The sequence below is a fragment of the Mustela nivalis genome, assembly GCF_964662115.1.
Source record: "Mustela nivalis genome assembly, chromosome: 12".
Taxonomy (NCBI): Eukaryota; Metazoa; Chordata; class Mammalia; order Carnivora; family Mustelidae; genus Mustela; species Mustela nivalis.
Genome location: NC_139031.1, coordinates 14,602,467 through 14,626,167, shown reverse-complemented (window position 1 = coordinate 14,626,167; position 23,701 = coordinate 14,602,467). Strand labels below are relative to the sequence as shown.

The window sequence follows — 23,701 nt, the reverse complement described above, 5'->3', positions numbered from 1 at the left end:
TCAGCTAATCAACTGAAGTAGCCCTTTATTCTCTAAATAGTACAGGGCCTTTAAAATAACAAAAGACTATAGTTCATACAGATATGATTATCGTATACATATGTATGTATACACTTTTTTTTTCTTTTTTTCATTACTATTTCCAGTTCTTGAAATCACCTGGATAGTAATCTGCTTGTAATAACTCTACGTGAGCATTTGGAAAATGCTCATCAGGGTGGTTCGTACAGTTTGAACACTTATCTTCCTGGTCCCCTATTTCTCATGAGTCAGAAAGTACAGTGACTATGCTAATATCAAATTTCTGAACCAATTTCTGAATTAATACAACAGCCTCCTAATGTGATTTTGCCAAGGATAAACATTATTTGGCATCAAAAGGTACCACCTAGCCTTGGGAACAAAAAGGTAAACACAAACACAGACCTAACCAAATACTTATTAGTTAATTAATAGCTCTTGAAGATGAACTATTTCTATTGAATAAATATCATTAAATTAAGAGATAATAAGAGACAGCCAATCCACCAACATACTGTTGTTGTTGTTAAGATTTTATTTATTTATTTGACAGAAAGAGAGAGAGATCACAAGTAGTCAGAGAGGCAGGCAGAGAGGTTGGGTGGCGGGGGGAAGCAAGCTCCCTCAGCAGAGAACCCCATGTGGGGCTCGATCCCAGGAACCTAGGATCACGACCTGAGCTGAAGGCAGAGGCTTAACGCACTGAGCCACCCAGGCACCCCGTTGTTGTTGTTGTTTTACAGTTAGTTGGTGACATTATTTAGCTTGACATATGACCTATTTAATACCTAATTCCCACAACACTGGGAAAATAACTCATGAAATAACTAGAAAGATCAGCAAGGAGAAACAAATAGTAGGCCACACTGATCAAAAAACTGAACCATTTAGGGATGGTAGGCCATGATTCTTCTCTGTGTTTCATCCAGTTGATCGTTGACATTGAAGAGCTTTTATTTATTTTATATTTTAACTTAAAGCTCATAGTACTTGCAGAGAACTGAATCTTAGACATGGTCCATGGCAGGCACAATACACGCCAGTCCTTTTTTATTGACTGTTCCATCACTGTTGTTTAAGGGATAGGTTCATTATCATCATCACTACTGTGGAAACTTACTTCACTGATCACCTTTCTAGGTCTCAAATTTTCAGTTATCAGGAGTCCAGTGAGAAGGGCAGGTAATAACTCTGAGAAGAGAGTGGTACTGATGGGTCATAGAAATTTAAAGAGAAATGTTTATGTGGATATTTAATATGGAAGGCAGACTGTGTCCAAACAGCAGAGGAGAAGAAGGAATTGAAAAGATGCATGAAAAACTACAGGCAGGCATTACTCATCTCCTGTGCTCTTTTTCTGAGCAAAATGTTGAGAGGGACGCAGCCAGCCTTCCAACACACACACACACACACGCACATGCACTTACCCAGGGCTTCAGTAAAAGATGCTGGCTTGAGGGAAAACAGAGGAACAGAGAGGAAATGAATAAGGGAGAGAGGGAGGGGTCAGTGAAATTGTCAAAGGAGGCTAGTAACACATACAACTGTGCAATGCTTGCAGTGAACTTTTTCCCTTTGGGGAATTGTTTTGACAGGTGGTGTGATCATCCTGAATACCCATTTCATGATGAATACTGACTTCAGAATGCTCCTGAACTGATTTTTCCCTCCCATGAATGTCAGAACCTTGGGCCGGGTAGTTCCCCCAGATGAAGAAATTTTAAAAGTTTTACTATCTTTAGATAAAGTGATGATGTTAACACGCTTAAGTTTTGTGCAGAGTAAATGACTTTGGCTTAGGTATATAAAGAAAAAATATGTTTAAATCTGTTGAAATAATTATTTGGAAATTATAAGCTAATATTTTATTATATCAAGGTCTTCTGGTTTCCAGACCAAAAAAAACAAAAAAAAACAAAAAACAAAACAAAACAAAAAAACAAAAAAACACTAGGCTTTAGAAAAGATAGCAGAGGCAATATAAAAGACAAATAACTCATGAATGTGAGTCCAGCTATTGGCAGTCTGAGGTCCTTACTTTAGCAGTTAACAGTGCAACAAAGAGGGTGGTAAGCTAGTGCGTGCAAGTGCTGTCAGTGACTTTGATGATTTGGACCATTGACTGTAACACACACACAGCCGAGATAAGATCCTCACAAGCATTATTAACAAGGAAGTGATTTGCTACACCTTGTGTAAAGAGAAAGAGCTAAGCATAGAAAAGTCTTAAAATAGAGCTAATTAAACACCACAGTGGTCAGCAAAGACATAATGATTTGGTTGTTGTTTGGTTCCATCCAGTGTGTGTTCATTTAGCTTCTGAGAGATGGCTAATTGCTGGTTCTCTCTTGCATGCTTTCAAGGGTCTGAGAATGAACATAACTGGTGAGCTATTTTTCCACTGTCTATCACTCTTGCCCTACTCATCATATATCCACCATTATGTGAAGTAGCTTGAGACAATCAACCGACAAATAAAACCCTGAATCATTAAAAAAAAAAATTCAAAGATGACTATTTTTTAAAATAGCCTCCATGCTGGGAAACCAGAACTCATGACCCTGAGATAAAGACCTGAACTGAAATCAAGAGTCAGATGTTTAACTGACTGAGCCACCCAGGTGCCCCCAAAGATGACTATTTTAAAAGAAGGCATTTAAAAAGGAAGCCAGTCCCGGCTGGCTCACTTGGTAGAACATATGACTCTTAATCTTGGGATTGTGAGTTCAAGCCCTGTGTTGGGTACAGAGATTACTTAAAAATAAAATCTTTTATAAAAAATAAAGTTAAAATTAAAAAGAGACTTCATGAAATTATTATACTTAGGACTTTGAAAGTGTCATTGGAATTTCAAGAAAGTAGCAAGTTTGAAAGAACACTGGTAATTTTACTGTATGTAAATTTTTAATTTTTGAAAAAGAAGGTTATTAGAATTCTGCAATAGAGATATACCAATTGTCAATTCAACTAGAACAACGTGTTTTTTTCATTCATATTAAGTCGCTCTCATAGGGCAAGAGAGTTCGTCAAAAATTTTGTCTTTCCAAGACCAATTGCTTACAGATAACCTTCAGTGACCTGAAAGCATACACTTCTGAGAAATCAGCACTTTAATTCGATCTCTACTCACTGTATCCACTGATTCTAATGTAATGCTGTTCTCTGGAAAATATTTTGTTTACCAGAAATAATAAAGTGTGATGATTTATTGAACCACATGAATGTCCATTTTGTTGCTAAAGGCAGGGAAAGAGAAGAGTCATCTGAATTCAATTCAATTAAAGGACTTTTGATTAAGTTCTTACTGTACATTTAGCATTGGGAAAAGGGACGATAAAGGGTATCATAGTATAAGAACAGAAACTTAAGCCGTATTCCCTGTTATCAAACTTCTTCAAAATATTTCAGGAGGCTGGTGTGGAGGAGCGACCATACCTTTCAAACCATTTTTAAAAGACAGGCACTTGGAAAGAGTCCTACCACTTCTCAAAGGAAAAAATAGTTGTAAAGATTAGAGGAGGGGAACCCTATCTTAGTTATACAGAGATGAGGGGGGAGGAGTTGAAGACAGAAAACAGGAAGTCCAGGAAAGACTAACGGTCTGATATGAGCTTCTGCATGTCACCTCTCCCTCTGCTCTCACCCTTCACAAGCTTCCCATCTATTTTGGGATGAATTATGTCCTCCCCATCAAATTCAAACCTTAAAGTCCTAGCCTTTAGCACCTCAGAATGTAACCTTATTTGGAAATAGAGTCACTGCAGGTCATAGCATATGTAATTCATTAAGACGAGCTCATAATGGAGTAGGGTGGCCTCCAATCCAGTAAGACGGTGCCTTATAAAAAGAGAAAATTTGGACACAAACAACATACAGGGAGAACACCATGTACAGATCAAGACAAAGATACAATGATGCTTTAAATTATTTGTTCCTTATATAAAACAACAAATATAAAGTAACTCACCGATAATAATGCAATAATAGTAGAAGAATGTAATACCCTACTTACATCAATGGATAGATCATCTAAGCAGACAATCAACAAGGAAATAATGGCTTTGAATGACACACTGGACCAAAGAGGCTTAGCAGATATATTTGGAACACTCTCTCCTAAAGCAGCAAAACACACATTCTTTTCAAGTGCACATGGGATTTTCTCCAGAATAGGTTATGTACTAGGTCACAACAACACAACAGGTCTTAACAAGTACAAAAAGATTAAGATCATACCATGCATCTTTTCTGACCACAGCACTATGAAACTTGAAATCAACCACAAGAAAAAATTTGGAAAGACCACAAATACATGGAGGTTAAAGAACATCCTGCTAAAGAATGAATGAGTCAATTAGGAAATTAAAGAAGAAGTTTTTTTAAAAAAAAAAATACATGGTAACAAATGAAAACAGGAACATGATAGTCCACACTTTTGGGAAGCAGCAAAAGCAGTCCTAAGAGGGAAGTATATGGCAGTACAGGCCTACTTCAAGAAGGAAGAAAAACCTCATATAAACAACCAAACTTCACACCTCAAGGAGCTAGAAAAAGAACAGCAAACTAAGCCTAAAGCCAGCAGAAGGGAAATAATAAAGATTCATGCAGAAAAAAAATAATATAAAAACAAACAAAAACCGTAGAAGAGATCAATGAAACCAAGAGCTGATTCTTTAAAAAAAAAAAAAAAAAAAATTAGTAAAATTTATAAACTCCTAGCTAGAATAATCAATAAGAAAAGAAAAAGTACCCAAATAAAATCACAAATGAGAAAGGAGAAATAACAACCAACACCACAGAGGTACAAATAATTTTAAGAAAGTATCAAGAAAATTGGGGTATCTGGGTGACTCAGTCAGTTAAGTGTCTGCCTTGATCAGGTCAGGTCATGATCCCAGGGCCCTGGGATCAAGGTCCATCCACATCAAGCTCTTGGCTCACTGGGGAACATGCTTCTACCTTTCCCTCGCTCTCTGTCTGCCTCTCTGTCTGCTTGCATGCTCTCTCTTTCTCTCTAATAAGTAAAATCTTGAAAAAAAAAAAAAAAGAAAGAAAGAAAGAAAATGTTATGGAAATTTCCTGCCAACAAATTAGATAACCTGGAAGAAATGGATAAATTCCTAGAAACATATAAACTTCCAAAACTGAAACAGGAAGAAATAGAAAACTTGAACAGACTGATAGCCAGCAAAGAAATTGAATCAGTAATCAAAAATCTCCCAAAAAACCAAAGTTCAGAACCAGATGGCTTCACAGGGGAATTAGACCAAAGATTTAAAGAAGAGTTGATACCTATCCTTCTCAAACCATTTCAAAAAATAGAAATGGAAGGAAAACTTCCAAATTCATTTAGACTCCACTAAAAAAGAGAACTATAGGGGCATCTGTGTAGCTCAGTTGGTTAAGCAACTGCCTTCGGCTCAGGTCAAGCAGGGTCCTGGGATCAAGTCCCTGCTCAGTGGGGAGGCTGCTTCTCCCTCACCCTCTGCCTACTGCTCTGCCTACTTGTGTGCTCTCTCTCTCTCTCTCTTTGTCAAATAAATAAGTAAAATCTTAAAAAAAAGAGAGAGAGAGAGAGAGAGAGAACTACAGGCAATATCACTGATGAACAGGGCTGCAAAAATTCTCAAGAAAATACTAGCAAATCAAATCCATCAGTACACTAAAACAATCATCCACCACAATTGAGTGGAATTTATTCTTGTGCTGCAAATACAGTTGAATATTCACAAATTGATCAACATGATATACCACATTAATAAAAGGAAGCATATGAACCATATGATCCTCTTAATTGCAGAAAAAGCATTTGATAAAAGGTACAACATCCATACTGGATAAAAACCCTCAACAAGTAGGGAGAGAGGGAACGTACCTCAATATCATAAAGGCCATATTTATTGCAGCATTATCAACAATAGCCAGCCTCCTCCCCTCAAAAAATCAATAATCAAATTATGGAGAGACCAAATATCCATCCACTGATGAATGGCAAAATAAGATGTGGCATATATATACAATATACTATATATATATATACAATATACTATATATATATATATATATACACACACACACACACACACACATACAATATACACATATATACAATATACATGTATATACAATATACATATACAGATAGTATATATGTATATATATACAGTATACAACATACATTTGCATACAATGGAATATTTCTTAGCCATAAAAAAAGAATGAAATCTTGCCATTTGCAACAACATAGATTGAGCTAGAAAGTATTCAAAGTGAAATAAGTCAGTCGGAGAAAGCAAATACTATATGATTACACTCACATGTGGAATTTAATAAACAAATGAACATGGCAGGGTGGTAGGAAGAGAGGCAAACCAGGAACACTCTTAACTATAGAGAACAGAGTTAATGGGGGAAGGTGCTGGGGGGATGGGTTAAATGGGTGATCAGTATTAAGGAAGGCACTTGTGGGGGCACCTGGGTGGCTCAGTGGGTTAAGGCCTCTGCCTTTGGCTCAGGTCGTGATCCCAGGGTCCTGGGATCGAGCCCCGCGTCGGGCTCTCTGCTCCATGGGGAGCCTGCTTTATCCCCTCTCTCTGCCTGCCTCTCTGCCTACTTGTGATTTCTCTCTCTGTGTCAAATAAATAAAAAATCTTTAAAAAAAAAAAAAAGGAAGGCACTTGTGATGAGTACTGGGTGTTGTATGTGAGTGATGAATCACTGAATCCTATACCCGAAACCAATGTTACACTGTATGTTAACTAGCTGGAATTTAAATAAAAACTTGAAATTTTTAAAAAAAAGAAGAAGAGGACATACAGATAGTCTAGGGACAGATGAAAAGATATTCAGCATCACTTACCGTCAGGGAAATACAAATCAAAAATACAATGAGATATCACCTCACAACTATCAGAATGGCTAAACTCAAAAACTTAACAATAGGTGTTGGGAAGGATGTAGGAAAAAAGGAACACCTACGCACTGTTAATAGGAATGCAAATTGCTACAGCCCCTGTGGAAAACAGTATGGAGCTCCCTCAGAAAGTTAAAAATAGAACTACCTTACAATCCAGCAATCGCACTACTGGGTAATTCCCCAAAGAACACAAAAACACTAATTCAAAGGGATACATGCACGCCTATGTTTATAGCAGCATTATTTACAGTAGCCAAGATATAGAAGCAGTTGTAGTGCCATTAATTAATGAATGTGGTATAGAGATGTGGTATACATATACAATGGACTATTATTCAGCCATGACAAAGAATGAAAACTTGCCATTTGCAAAAACATAGATGGAGCTAGAGAGTATTATGCTCAGTGAAATTAGTCAGTCAGAGACAGACAAATACCATGTGATTTCACTTACGTGGAATTTAAGAAACAAAACAAATGAGCAAAGGGAAAGAGAGAGAGAGACAAAGTTAGGAACAGACTCTCAATTATAGAGAACAACCTGATGGTTACCAGAAGGAGGTGGATGGGAAGACGGGCGAATTAGGTAATGGGAATGAAGGAGGGCTCTTGTGATGAGCACCCCGTGTTGCATGGAAATGTTGAATCACTATATTGTATGCCTGAAACTAAGATAACACTATGTTCACTAACTGGGATTTCAACAAAACCTCAAAAAAATAAATTAAAAAACAATTATTTGTTCCTCAAGTGTTGGTGGAATTTACCTGAGAATTTCAGGTAAATTCCATTCAGGTAATTTCCATAGGGAGACTGTACGTTCTCTATTTCTTCTAGGGTCAATTTGCAAATTCATCTTCTCAAAATTTATCAATGTCATATAATTCAGCAAGGGTAAATATATTTGTTCATTTAGTTAACAAAGGTTTTTGTGTGCCACTCTGCTGGGCTCTATCCTAGGCAGGTGGGATACATCAGTAAACAAAAGTCCCTCAACTCTGCCCTTACACTCTTAGACTCTTCTGCTCCCTTTAATTTTCAAAAATCCGGGCTTACTTCCCCCTTTCCATTCTTGTTTTGTATGTCTATCTTTTTAATGTTTCCTATTACCTAATTAGTGGTCTATCAAGTTATTTCTGCTTTCTTCAGAATTTCACTTAGAGCAAATTTCCCAAAGGAAAAGAAAATTCATTAGTTTTGCTGTTTTTCAGTTTCCTAATTTATTAATCTCTTATTTTCTTTTACTGATCTCTTATCTATTTTTCCTCCCTTGTCCATAGATTTCTAACTTCTTAAGTTGAATACTTATTTCATTGATTTTTGGTTTTTTGTTGTTGTTGTTGTTGTTGTTGTTGTTGTTGTTATTTATTTTGGTTAGTAATATAAATACTAACCATTATAAACATTAAATATAATGAACTTTACTCTGAGCAACTAACTGCTTTAGTTAAAATTTAATAAATCTATTTTTATATTTTTCTAGACATTCTGAATTTTGGTCTTTTCTTTCTTCCTTGATTTAGTCTTATTTACAAGAGTTCCTATCTTATTGCAAGTTCTAGTATTAGAACTTTTTCCTCTGACACTTACATTCCACTTTTAATCATGCTGAGCTCAGATATCATCAATCAATGTTTTAAGTAATTCATGGGATTGTGACAAGATACATTCTATTTTAAAGTACTGAATTGGATATAATGGACATACAATTCTGTGTTACACATTTTTATCATCTAGTATTAGAAAAGCTATTTTGAGTAGTGGATCTTTTCTTTCTTTCTATGAACACAGAGGTTCATAACTGGAGGCAGTTTTATGCCATCCTCCCCTAGGGAACATCTGGAGACATTTATGATTGTCACAACTTGAAGGAAGTGAATGGAGGTGATAACTATTTAGTAGGTAGAGGCTAAGGATGCTGCTAAACATCCTACAATGCATAGGACAGCCCCCACAACAAAGAATTACCTGAGCCAAAATGTCAGTAGTGCCAAGGTTGAGGAACCTTGCTAACACCAGAGTCTTTCTTGCTAGATGTTAAGATGTGCTGATTCCCAATGCCATAATTTCAGCTCATTGTACATAAATTAAAGCTAATCCACTTAGGCTCATTTTTTACAGCACTTATAGTAAACCATCCACCCTTTATAATTTATCCATATCTTTTCTTTTGCATTTTATCTTCCCTCAGATTGTTAAACTAGTAACAGCTTTCATGCTTTCAGTATTTTAGTTTAAAGCACATGAGGGAAATAGTCCCAGTGAAAATGAGTTAACACAGGAAACAGAAATTTTAAATTATTTCTATGGCATGAGTCAAGAGAATTATGCTCTGATAAATAACAGACTGCTATTAAGAAATAGAAGCAATCTGAAAGATTAGATTAATAGTAATCTAATTTCCTTCCTGCCCTAAGTTTCTTGAAATAACTAAGCAGAGATCCAGTTCGATAGATCAAATCCACAGTATCTCTAGAATAAAAACTGGGTACTATCAGTGAAGAAAAATCTGTAAGGATAGAAAGCAAAAATAATTGGACTGACAAACAAGAACAGAAAACTGTAGCCCAAAGGTCTTGCACAACAGCAATTTCAGATATACCTTAAACTTAGTCAATAAAAAAAAAAAGAAAGAAAGAGAAAAAGAAAAACTGGTGGTTCTAATGACCTCACATTCCATTAGAGCCATTCCCTCTGTGTACATGGTTCCCCAGGGCAGACAATAGCTATATTGTTCTTCAAGCTGAAACCCACTTCTTTCTAATTTCAGTGAATACTAGTCCAGAAAAAGGTAGGTCGTGACACAATATTGAGACTGGAGAGAAAAACATATCCCAGTCTGGGGTAACTTCAAAAACCACACAACAGACAGACAGAGGGAGAGGAAGGAAGAAAAGAAGGAAAGAGAGAAAGATGGAAAGAGAGAAGGAAGAAGGAGAACAGGCGGGCAAGCGCAAAGCCGATTCTGGCATTTACTTCGGGGATAAAACTATGGAGTGGGGCAGGGGAAGAGAAGCTGACAACAGAAGGAGGAAATAAGAAGACACATCAAGTCCCGTGGCTCTATAAGGACCAGTGTCTTATGACTGAAGGACCCCAGAATTTGTTACTCCATAAGATCCCACTTTGACTAAGAATTATTTTAAGCCGAAGGCAACTGAGAAGAAACAGATAGAAGGAAAACTCTTTGCCCTCCTGCTCCCTAAAAGGAGGCATCAATTTACAAAGGTGTCCTTCCTCTCTACCAAGAAAAACCAAAGTTAATCCCTGGGGACACCTTTAGATCCATATCAGCCTGGAGATGGCACCAGAGGAATTCACACAACACCTTACTAACGAGCCTTTACCTTCCATTCGTCTCCCATATATTTGCCGTTCCACAGTTTGCTGCCCTCTGGAGACTCCGGATTCTTTCCCTTTGATATGTCACATCTCCAAAAATTTATTGTTCCTTTGCAAAGAAGAAATATAAGTCCAACTTCTAACCAAACCTTTGCATTACTTATTTCTGGGTACTCCTATGTGCTATGTGCACAATACACATGAATTAACTTCTGTTCATTTTTTTCTTGTTGTTCTATCCTTTGTCAGTCCAATTTGCATGCCCTGGCCAGAGAATCTAAGATGGGTAGTGGAAGAGATTTTCCTTCCCACAAGTGACTACGTCACGTATAAACTAATATTATCCTCTAACATCTTCCTGGGAGAGACAAAGAAGCCAAATATGTGAATGTCATCATCAAAACCATAAATCACATTTCTTGCCAACTCTGGGCCATCTGGGCAAGGAGTCTCTGAAAGGAAATTTAAACACCAGGACCAACTATAGAAGGCTAAGAAACAAGAACGGCACATAGGTTCTACCAGCCAGTGGCAAGGAAGATAGCAACAGGGTTTTACCTGCAATGGCCGTGGGTGATTCAGAGTCTAGGAGGCAGGACCAAATGAATAGAGGCTCCAAATGCACAGGTGACATCCAGAATTCTAGGAGCATTCTTCAGAGGTGTGTGGCATGAAGAGGTCTGCCCTCAGGCACAGCTGTCACACCTGCATCCAACTATATTAGCACCATCACTTCCCACCTCTCTTCCCAGGCTCTTTTAACAGGGAACAGCATTCTGCCCTGGTGGTAGATCCCTTTAGAATACTTCATATGGGGACGCCTGGGTGGCTCAGTGGGTTAAGCCACTGCCTTCGGCTCAGGTCATGATCTCAGGGTCCTGGGATCGAGCCCCGCATCGGGCTCTCTGCTCAGCAGGGAGCCTGCTTCCCTCTCTCTCTCTCTCTCTCTCTGCCTGCCTCTCCATCTACTTGTGATTTCTCTCTGTAAAATAAATAAATAAAATCTTTAAAAAAAAAAATAATAAAAAAAGAATACTTCATATGTCCCACAGAATAAGTCTCTGAAGACAGATTTTTTACCACGTAATGTAAAAGAACAGCAACATGCTAATACCTATTGACCCTGCATGTATCCACACAGGCTGCAGAGACAAAGCTTGAACCACAGCTGATCCAAGTCTTGGCTGAACATCCTGGATCCTCCCAAAACATGAGTGCATAGGAGGCTTGCGAAAAACAGCTAGAAGGCCATGTCACTCACTTCCCTAGGAGGCTGAGATAAAGCAACCTCCTCCCAGGCTCTGATGTGGCATGAGGCTCTCTGTCTCATCTCATCAAGGTACAGCTACAGGCTTAAGAGTAGCTTAGCAGGGCGCCTGAGTGGCTCAGCGGGTTAAGCCGCTGCCTTCTACTCAGGTCATGATCTCAGGGTCCTGGGATCCAGTCCCGCATTGGGCTCTCTGCTCAGCAGGGAGCCTGCTTCCCTCTCTCTCTGCCTACTTGTGATCTCTCTCTGCCAAATAAGTAAATAAAATCTTTAAAAAGAAAAAAAAAAGAGTAGCTTAGCAGAATCATAGAAGCGGCTCTACAGAAGTAGGAAGGACCATTATCCCTGCTGCAATTACCTGGGCCCTTTTGTTTTGGTGTTGCCCGACACAAGACACTAAAGAAAGGAGATTGTTATTGTAAGGGACTTAGAGACTGAAAAAAGGAGAGATTATGCTTCTATGTTCAGAAGAAACTCATAAAATTCCTTACATTTCAATAATAATTTTTCCCTGAGGGTCCTGCTAATATATAATTATATGTCTTTGTTTCTTTAATGGATCAATATTTTTATAAATACCAACATCTCTGTCTCCGTTCTGCTGTCTTATCACCATCCCAACTCCAACTTGCCCAAGAGTTGATAAAATTTCCCACTTTACAAATGTAATTTTTTTTTCAGGCAAACATGTATCTTATCTACCTCTAGGAAAAATAAATCAAATGACAAGATTTATTAAAATTTAATGGAGCAAGTTCTTATTCTAATTATCTAATAGAAACAATATTAATATATCAAATATTAATATAAACATCAAGAGAAACTCAAAGATTTCCAGGAATTTTTTTTCTTTTTTATGCTTTAAATGAACTGAGTCTAAGAAACAAATGTTTTGATAAAGCAATAACTGGAAAAGTTTTTTTTTTTAAGTTTAGCTATGAGTTCAACAGTTAACTAGTTGGTTAGTTGGAAACATGTCGAAAGCAAAAAAAATTTTTTAAGATTTTATTTATGTATTTGACACAGAGAGAGGGAGAGATCACAAGGAGGCAGAGAGGCAGGCACAGAGAGAGAGGGAAGAAAGCTCCCTGCTAAGCAGAGAGCCGATGCGGGGCTCTATCCCAGGACCCTGAAATCATGACCTGAGCTGTAGGCACAGAGGCTGAACCCACCGAGCCACCCAGGCACACCAGCAAAAATTATTTTTTAAGCATTTTAAAATTTTACTATCTGACACATAGTTACATAGGGAAAAGTTTTTTATAATAAGCAAGATGATTCCTTGAATGAGTTAGACTGGTTTAATACTTTTGGCTCAGAAATACCAATCACTTCTTTGATTTTACTAGTATAAAATTATTTAGCATATTTTCTTGGATTTATTTTCCAATAAAAAGGATAATGAATTTGTTTTCTAAATTTCCTCTACTGATTTTAATGGTCAAATAAGCTAATTCATATAAGATTATAAAATATTAAAATTACATGTCAAACTAAATTATAATAGATAATTTTTATAAGAAGGATCCTTACCATACTATAAATCATACAGACTTACTATGCTAGCATAAATTATAACACCCAAATCCTTACTTATAAAACTTTAAACTAATATTAAATTGAGTTAATTATTGAGTTATCTTTGAATACCCAGAAATTTTCCAAGTAAGTGTTAAAACCAAGACAGCAGGCCCAAAATGGAGTCTCTGATGCCAAGCCTCACCTCACCAAACCAAGATTTAATTATAGTTTCAGCTCTCTCCGAAATGAAATCTTAAACCGGTCAGTCAGGAATCATCTGATCAGCATGAGTTAGGTAATCTGCCTCACACAACCCTGCCAAAGACAACCAATCCACTTTCTTGCCTAATACCACTTCCCTGTTCCTGTTCCCTTCTGCCTATAAAAGTTTTTCACCTTGTACAGCTACTCGGCCAGTTCCCTTTCCATCTGCTACACTGGATGCTGCCTGACTCATGAATAGTTGAATAAAGCCAATAAAATCTTTGAAAGATACTTCTTGAATTTTTTTTTATTTATTTTTTTCAGCATAACAGTATTTATTTTTTTTGTCACCATACCCAGTGCTCCATGCAATCCATGTCCTCTATAATACCCACCACCTACCTGGTATCCCAACCTCCCCCCCTCCCCCCCGCCACTTCAAACCCCTCAGATTGTTTTTTAGAGTCCATGGTCTTTCATGGTTCACCTCCCCTTCCAATTTCCCCCAACTCCCTTCTCCTCTCTAACTCCCCATGTCCTCCATGCTATTTGTTATGCTCCACAAATAAGTGAAACCATATGATAATTGACTCTCTCTGCTTGACTTATTTCACTCAGCATAATCTCTTCCAGTCCCGAATTTTGTTTTTTAACCTAAAATAAAGCACAACACATTGGTCACTAAACATCACTTTAATTTGCCCTTCTTTTTCTTACAAAAACTGTAGTAGGGTCATCAATTAGCAGATTAAAAGATGAAAATGCCTTTAAATGGTAATGAGGTCTATTTTTGCCAAGATAAACTTGATGACAGATAATTAGTACTCATGAACAAGCATAACTAGACAGGTCTTACTTCTCTGCCTTTTAATCTTCTCTCTCTCAGAAGGATACAAAAGTTGGTTGCTATAGATGAAGATTGCAGAAGCCATCTCTTAGAAGCCAGGTCCTAAATAGATCTTTTCCTTCCTTAACAGATATAACCACAAACCCAACTTCTGGCAATTTGTAATGATGCTGAACCTCTTTCACTGTTCATAAACACTTCTGTTCAGATATAGTTACCTGACACCCAAGCATGACATGTGATCAGAGGCTTAAGAATTAACATCTATACTTAATAGCAGATATTGTGTCTTCAAAGTTGTATATGAAGTTGCCATGCTATGAAAATCAAGGACTTTCCCAATTTCTCTGTGAAATCAAAGAAAATTGAAGATAATCCACCATCACAAAAAAAAAAAAAAAATCTCATTTTTAAGCTTAAAACCAGTGAGGAAAATGCATTATTTTATTCCCACTAGTTTGTACCAAACAGAAAGTAAAGCTTTATGGTCAATAGAAAGGCAATTACCTAATTTGCATTCTGTAAGGAAAAAAACAAAAACAAAAACCATAATTATTGTTAGAATCTTGCCTTATTCATAACTTTTATAAACCCCTAAAAAACTGAAGCTGTAAGCAAGAACTGAAACCTACCTAAACAATCATTTGAACACACACAAATGAATTTCATTTTATTATTCCAAGCTTTGATATATCTCTTAATCATTATTTATAAATAAATGTTGTTGTTGGGACACCTGGGTGGCTCAGACATTCAGCATCTGCCTTCAGCTCAAGTCATGATCCCAGGGTCGTGGGATCAAGCCCTGCATCGGGCTCCCTGTTCAGCCAGAAGCTTGCTTCTCCCTCTCCCACTCCTCCTGCTTGTGTTCCTTCTCTCACTCTGCCTCTCTGTCAAATAAATAAATAAAATCTTTTTTTAAAAATGTTGTGGTTGAATTAAAGTAGTCTCTTGCCAGAAGACTTACATGCTAATACAAAAATTTAGTGGACTTTGTTTTCCTGCCCAGAAATATCTTCAATAATCAATAATGATGAAAACTTACTTTGTAGATAAAATTTTTTAATGTATGCAAAGTACTCATGTTAAACTGAAAAGCTCACATCATTCCCAAAGCTCTAAGAAGAAACTGAATATTCGATGAGAAGAGATGAGAAATTCATCTCACTGAGTATTAACTTATTTATGTAGTTCATTATATACAGCAGAAGTCAGCCACATATGCAAAAGGGACACAAGCAATACACCTCCACAGAGTAGCTAGTCTAGATGTACTACAGTTTGGACGAACCTTGAGGACATTCTGTTACGTGAAAGAAGCTAGTCACAAAAGACAAATACTGTATGATTCCATTTACAGGACATTCCTAGAGTAGTCAAATTCACACAAGAGAAAGTAGAATTGTGGTTGCAAAACACTAGGAGGAGTGAGAGGATGGAAAGTTAGCGTTTAATGGGTATGGAGTTTCAGTATGGAAAGATGCAGTTAGCGTTTAATGGGTATGGAGTTTCAGTATGGAAAGTTTTGGAGATGGTGAAGACAGTTGCCCAACAATGTGACTGTACTTAATGCCACTGAACTGTACACATAAAAATGGTTAAAATGATAGGTTTCACATTATATATGCCACAGAAAGGAGAAGGGGAGAGAAGAACTTAAGTCTACAACCTGGCTATACAAACTGGTTAGAGACATTGACCCTGAGGCCAACTAAAAGGCCCCCAAAACAGATCACCAACAAAGGAGACAGCTTCCTGTTTGAATTCTTTAATTCAAGAATATGTGACTCAAGATGACATCATCCTGCCAAGACCTTCAAATTATGATTCATAATCAGAATATAAGATTCACGTTTGAGCTTGTGTTCTATTTGTTATCTCAACTCACTTTTTTTCTTCCTTCCTTCCCTTTTTAGCATGGGTACCACTATCAATTTCCAATTGTTGAATTTATTTTCAGCCTTCCCAAGTATTTAAAACAAAGCCTAACATCAAAACTTATCAAAAAGGATCTAAGACTCTAGATTGCACTGTTTTCTACAAAGATTCTACTCTGATGAGAAGTTTCAAATCTGTGATCCATAAATTAGTTCTAATGACGAACCAAATAAAAAACTAGTCCATAAAGGCACACAGAAAATGGTTTATTTAAACTCAGGAAAGCTACTTTCCTTGCCAAACCATGGGTTCCTCATTTTCTCTTAATATTTACGGTTATCCTCATACTTTTGTGTCCTTCCCCACTGCCTGATAGCCAGGCGCCAAGATGTTACTCCACAGGCATTCCATTATCCCAAGCTGACATCCATAAGAATGTATGAAGAAGAGACTAACTAACCCCTTCTAGCCAAACCTGCTCCATTTGGAAACTATTTGACTCAAAGTGGGGTTGAGAAATTCCTTTGAGCCAAGTGGTACCACCCTGGCCTAACTAACGGTAGGGCTAACAGAATGACCCAAGCAGACATTACACAGATTGTATGTGTATTATTGTATGTAAACTCCCAAATTCTTCTGGAGAATCCATGAGCCAATGAAATTATCAGATACCAATAGTTGGCCTTCTCAAGGACAAAATACACTGACTGACACATAGACTAGCTGCCAACTAGAAGCCTGATGGGAAATCGGAAGGATATTGCAATAATATTAGGGATATAGTGTTATTTGACAATAGTGACAATAGCCTGTTTTGAGTTAAACATACATCAGGGACACTCTAGAGCAACCAATTAAAAAAGGGGGCTAATAAGTCAATAGTAGAGATAAATGTGATCACAAAAATATCAGTTAATCCAAAAGAAGGTAGGAAAAGAAGAAAAAGATATCAAAGAATAGATAGAACAAATAGAAAGCTTATAGGAAGATGGTAGACACAAACCGGGTCAATATTCAGAATTACATCCAATGTAATATGAGAATTCAAATTAAAAGGCAGAAGTTGTCAGACTGAATAAAAACTTAAGATCCAGCTATAAGCTATCTTCAGGAGACTCACTTTAAATATAAGTTAGAAAACAACACAAACAATAATGAGTTCACATTACACCTGTTAAATTAGAAATTTGGGGGAATATTGGTTTTCATGAACTGCCGATTCAAGTGTATTCTATCAGCACACTCATTCCAGAGAGCAATCTGGCACTTGCAAATTCAGTCTGTGCGTACCCTATGATCCTTCTATTCCACATCTGAGTATTTATCCAAAAGAAATTTCCACCCATGTCCATAAGGTTGCATGCACAAGGATATTTGTGGAACAATTGTTTGTTATTAGTTGGGTATAAGAAGTAAACTGGATGCCCATGCCTGAAGAGAGTGAGTAAAATATGGTAAATGAACACCATGGAGTACTATGCAACCAGAAAAAACAACAGGCTAATTATAAACATAACAATATGAATCTTTATAACATAGCACTAAGTGAGAGAAAAAAATAAACAGAATGAGATCTAAAACATGATATAGTTTATGTAGGGAACATATATCTTAAACAGTATTACCCATTTAGAGCAATGCAAACAAAAGAACATGCATTTAAAATATAAGAATGGTTGCTTATATATGTGAAGGAGTCAGAAGATAAAGAGGGATAAATGACAATACATAAATGTAAATGTATGTATATTAAAAAAAAAAAAAAGGAAGAAGAGTCCCACCCACTAATAATAATGTGCCCATAGGGGCACCTGGGTGGCTCAGTCATCAAGTATCCACCTTCTGCTTGGGTCATGATCCCAAGGTCCTGAGATCAAGCCCCACATTGGGCTCCCTGCTTGGCAGGAAACCTGCTTCTCCCTCTCCAACTCCCCCTGCTTGTGTTCCCTCTCTCACGGTTTCTGTGTCAAATAAATAAATAAATAAAATCTTTTTTTTTTTTTAATGTGCCATAAACTGAAGCATATGATTAACTCAACCCCCTGCACATAAAGTGCAACTTAGATATAATATATATAAAATAATATGTTATATATTCAAAATCATTGGTATTTTCCTGTAGATTTTTTTACCTTATCTTCAAATTATTTAAATCACCTCAATTTTTTAATCAACCTGGTTGATTTATTCTTTGTTTTTGCATTTAGATCTTTATCTCATCTGGAAATACTTTTGTATTTGCTATGCAGTATAGTTATAATTTCTTTTTTTTTTTTTTTTCATGGATATCCAGTTGTCACAGTGCCATTTATTCATGGAACCATCCCTTCCTCCCTGGTATTAAATGCCTCGTTTATCATATGCTTAACTTCCATATGTACATGAGTCTATTTCTGGGTTCTTTTTTATTCCTCTGATCTATTTGTTTATTTCTCTAGCAAAGCTACCAATTACCATTGCTTTATAATGTATTTTAGTATGTTAGGTCCTCCCTCACTATTCTTCTTCAGCAATTTCTTGATAATTATTCTGCTTGGGATTGCATGAAATATATATATTACTTATATATGAGAAACATTGGCAGTTTTATTATATGAAATTCTCCCACCCAGAATCATGGTATATCTCTGTGTTCAACTCTTATTTTACGTCCTTCAGTAAAACTGTGTAGTTTTCCTCAGACAAGTGTTTTGCCTTACTTGTTTAATTTATTCCTGAGTAATTTATAGCTCTGTTGCTACTGTAAATTGTTTTCTTAATCTCCATTTCTAACTGGGATACTATTACGAAGAAAGAAAATTCGTTGATTTTTTTACTGCTTTTTATATCTAAAGATCACTCTAAATTATGTTTTCCTACACAATAGTATTTTTCAAATTTTGAATATCTTGAATTTTCAATTATCAGGTGATAGGTAATTGTTTTTCTTTTTTTTTTTTTTCAGAGCAAGCAAGAAAAAAATTCAGTCAAACTATACCTATTTTACACACATACAAGTGAGCAGAATATTTACAATATTGCTTAAAAACTGGAAAAATTTAAAGTATTTAGTTTACCACTACATAAATTATGAGTAAATGTGCATCCAGAAGTAAATATAAACAAATATAAACATAATAAAATGAGATATTCAGGAAAAAGAAATGATCTATATGTAAAATTAAGCAACTTCTAAGAGCCAGGACCAACAGAAAAGATTGAAGGTCATTTTTAAAAAATATTTTATTTATTTGACAGAGAGAGACACAATGAGAGAGGGAACACAAGTAGAGGAAGTGGGAGAGGGAGAAGCAGGATTCTTGCTGAACAGGAAGCCTGCTATGGGACTAGATCCCATGACCTGGGATCATGACCTAAGCTGAAGGCAGATGCTCAACAACTGAGCCCCTCAAGTGCCCCAAGGTTGAAGTTTAATGTAGAGAAGCATTGATAATATTAAATTAGTTTCAATAAGATGAGTGCACATAAATTTATACCAATAAACAACATCACATCAACTATAGGCAATCATCCCTGTGCATGTGGGACTTTAGAAAAAAGACCATGCAAGCTGAAACAGCATAGCAATCTTACTAATCAACAGAAAAAATTAAAAATGACTATAATGTTCACAATTTTTGTCAAAACACTACTCTTGATTATAAATGTATTGCGAAATAGAGGAAGCAAGATGGCAGAGGGTAGGAAACTGAAATAGCCTTAGGTCCCAGGAGTTCAGCTAGATAGTTATCAAACCATTCTGAACACCAACAAACTCAACAGGAGATAGAAGAGAAGAAGAACAGCAATTCTAGGAACAGAAAATCGACCACTTTCAGGAAACTAGGACAGACAATAAAGTGAATCTGAAGCCACGGGAAGATACAAGACAGGGGGAGGGATGGCTCCTGGCAAGTGGTAGAGCAGTGGAACACAAAGACAGATCTTTTAGAAGTCTGCTCCACTGAGGAACACAGCTCCAGAGGCTAAGCGGGGGTGGAGCCCTTGTGGGGACAGTACGGTCTCAAGACCTGTGGGGTCACAGACCAAGGGTGTCTTAGTGTGGCAGAGCTTCCAGGTATTGGAGTGGGGAAGCTGGCTACAGAGACAGAGCTGAGCAGTGAGCTCTCAGCTCAGGGTTACCTTAAACCATGATCCAAGGCACAGTTAGACCACTGCTCTTTGAGCAGGAACCCCACAAGTGGCAGATCCGGGAGATTCACCTTCCTCCCCTGAGAGGAGAGGTGCAGGAGCGTGCTGCAGGAATCAGTTGGGTTTGGAGAATCCGAACAGGGTGTGCACCAGAGATTGAAATGCTCAGTCACAGGCCAGGTGAGCATGGAGTGCAGCCAGAGACCAGGGAGACAGGAGGGATTGACTGCTTTTCTCTGAGGTCACACTGAGGAGTGGGGCCCAAGCTCTCAGCTCTTGGGGCTGGAGATGAGGAGGCTGCCATTTTCATTCCTGTCTCCCAAAGCTGTATGGAAAGCATTCAGGGAATAAAAGCTCCAGACACCACCCGCACAGATTACCTATACTGGCCCCTGGCAAGTGCGGTGCAATTCTGCCTTGGGCAAAGACATTTGAGAATCAATGCAACAGCCCCCTCCCCCAGAATATCAGCAAGAACATCCATCCAAAACCAAGTTCATCAAGCAATGACAATGGCAGAACTCCAGAGCTAGGGGAAAGCAACACATAGAATTCATTATTTTTTCCAGTGATCCTTTAATTATGCAAAGTTAAATTTTTTTTTAAATTTTATTTTTTTCCTATTCTATTTTTTAACTTTTCCTCTTTCCTATTTTAATGTTTTTTTAACTATTTTATCTTATCCATACCTTTTTTTAAAAAAATCTTTAAAATTTTCATTGTTATAGTCATATTTTATCCCTTCATTGTTTTAACTTTATTTTTTGTATACATATAGGTTTTTTTTTCTTTAAAATTTTGGGATATAATTTCTTCTAATAGATCAAAATATACCCTAAATCTAGCTCAAGCCTAATCACATTCTCTCCTCTTTTCTTTTTTCTTTTCCCAACCAACTTATCTTATCAATTCTTTCTTAGAATCTTTTTTTAAATTTGCATCTTTATAGTCATATTCCATCCCTTCATCATGTTTACCTTTATGTGTGTGTGTGTGTGTGTGTGTGTGTATTCCTTTCTTTAAAATGTTGGGAGGTAGTTTCTTCTAAGAGACCAGAGTACACCCAAAACCAAGTATGTGGCTCTGTTCTATTCACCAATCTAATATATATATTTCTTTTTTAATTTTTTCAATTTTCCCCCCTTTTTTCTCCCCCTGGTTTCGAATCTCTTCTGATTTGGTTAGCGTATATTTTTTCTGGGGTCTTTGCCACTGTTTTAGTATTTTACTCTCTCATTCATATAGTCTTATCTGGATAAAAAGACAAGACGAAAAAACTCACCACAAAAAAAAAGAACAACAGGCAATACCAATAGGTAGGGACCTAATTGATACAGACATTGGTAATATGCCAGAACTAGAGTTCAGAATTACAATTATTAAGGTGCTAGCTAGGCTCAAAAAAGGTATGGAAGATATTAGAGAATCCCTTTCTGGAGAAATAAAAGAACTAAAATCTAACCAAGTTGAAATGAGGTGCAATAAAAAATGGAGTTTCTTACCACTAGGATAAATGAGGAAGAAGAGAGAATTAATGAAATAAAAGCCCAAATGACACAGAATAAAGAAGCTGAACAAAAGAGAGACAAACAACTACTGGACCATGAGGGGAGAATTCAAGACATAAGTGATACCATAAGACAAAACAATATTAGAATAATTGGGATCCCAGAAGAAGAAGAAAGAGAGAGGGGGGGAAGAAGGTATATTGGAGCAAATCATAATAGAGAATTTCCCTAATACAGCAAAGGGAACAAGCATCAAAATCCAGGAAGCACAGAGAACACCCTCAAAATCATAAAAATATGTCCACACCCGATCATCTAATAGTAAAAGTTACAAGTCTTTTTTTTTTAAGATTTTGTTTATTTGACAGACAGAGATCACAAGTAGGCAGAGAGGCAGGCAGAGGGAGAGAGGGGGGAAGCAGGCGCGAGAGAGCCTGACACGGGGCCTAATCCCAAGACCCTGAGATCATGACCTCAGCCAAAGGCAGAGGCTTTAACCCACTGAGCCACCCAGGCACTCTGGAAATAAAGGCTTTAAATGACACACTGGATAAGATGGAAATCACAGATATAATCACAACATTCCACCCAAAAGCAATAGAATACACATTCTTCTCTAGCGCACATGGAACATTCTCCAGAATAGATCTCACCCTGGGTCACAAATCAGGTCTCAACTGGTACCAAAAAATTGGGATCATTCCCTGCATATTTTCAGATCAAAATGCTCTGAAGCTAGAACTCAATCACAAGAGGAAAGTTGGAAAGAGCTCAAATACATGGAGGCTAAAGAGCATCCTTCTTAAGAATGAATGAGTCAACCAGGAACCTAAAGAAGAATTTAAAAAATTCATGGAAAAAAATGAAAATGAAAACACGACTGTTCAATTCTTTGGAACACAGCAAAGGCGGTCCTAAGAGGTAAGTATATAGTGATACAAGCCTTTCTCAGGAAACAAGAAAGGTCTGAAGTACGCAACCTAAGTCTATACCTAAAGGAGCTGGAGAAAGAACAGTGAAGAAAGCCTAAACCCAACAGGAGATGAGAAATCATAAAGATCAGAGCAGAAATAAATGAAACAGAAACCAAAAGAACAATAGAACAAATCAATGAAACTAGGAGCTAGTCCTTTGAAAGAATAAGATTGATAATCCCCTGGCCAGACTTATCAAAAAGAAAAGAGAAAGGACCCAAATTAATAAAATCATGAATGAAAGAGGAGAGATCACAACCAAAACCAAAGAAATACAAAGAATTATAAGAACATACTATGAGCAATTATACACCAGCAAATCTGACAATCTGGAAGAAATGGATGCATTCCTAGAAACATATAAACTATCACAACTGCACCAGGAAGAAATAGACAACCTGAACAGACCCATAACCAGTAAGGAGACTGAAGCAGTCATCAAAAATCTCCCAAAAAAAAGAGCCCAGGGCCAGATGGCTTCCCAGGGGAATTCTACCAACATTTAAAGAAGAGTCAATTCCTATTCTCCTGAAACTGTTCCAAAAAAATAGGAATGGAAAGAAAACTTCCAAATTCATTTTATGAGGCCAGCATTACCTTGATCCCAAAACCAGACAAAGATCCCATCAAAAAAGGAGAATTACAGACCAATATCCTTGATGCACACAGATGCCAAAATTCTCACCAAAATACTAGCCAATAGGATCCAACAGTACATTAAAAGGATTATTCACCACAACCAAGTGGGATTTATTCCTGGGCTGCAAAGTTGGTTCAACATCCACAAATCAATCAATGTGATATAACACATTAATAAAAGAAAGAACAAGAACCATATGATACTCTCAATAGATGCTGAAAAAGCATTTGACAAAGTACAGCATCTTCATCAAAACTCTTCAAAGGTTAGGGATAAAGGGTAGATACCTCAATACCATCAAAGACATTTCATTCCATGAAAAACCCACAGCAAATATCATTCTCAATGGAGAAAAAATTGAGAGCCTTTCCCCTAAGGTCAGGAACACAGCAGGGATGTCCAATATCCACTGCTATTCAATATAGTACTGTAAGACCTAGCCTCAGCAATCA

General features: G+C 37.0%; 1 protein-coding gene across 1 annotated transcript in view; it reads left to right on the top strand.

Moving 5' to 3' along the window:
• Window positions 1-3,239, top strand: part of AKR1D1 (aldo-keto reductase family 1 member D1) — a 42,873-nt gene extending 39,634 nt beyond the window's left edge. Inside the window, exon 9 of the mRNA XM_082693956.1 lies at window positions 1,617-3,239. Coding sequence (XP_082550082.1) covers window positions 1,617-1,659 — 43 coding nt within the window. The 3' untranslated portion in view covers window positions 1,660-3,239. The remainder of the gene's footprint in view (window positions 1-1,616) is intronic.
• The last annotated feature ends 20,462 nt before the right edge of the window (window positions 3,240-23,701 follow it).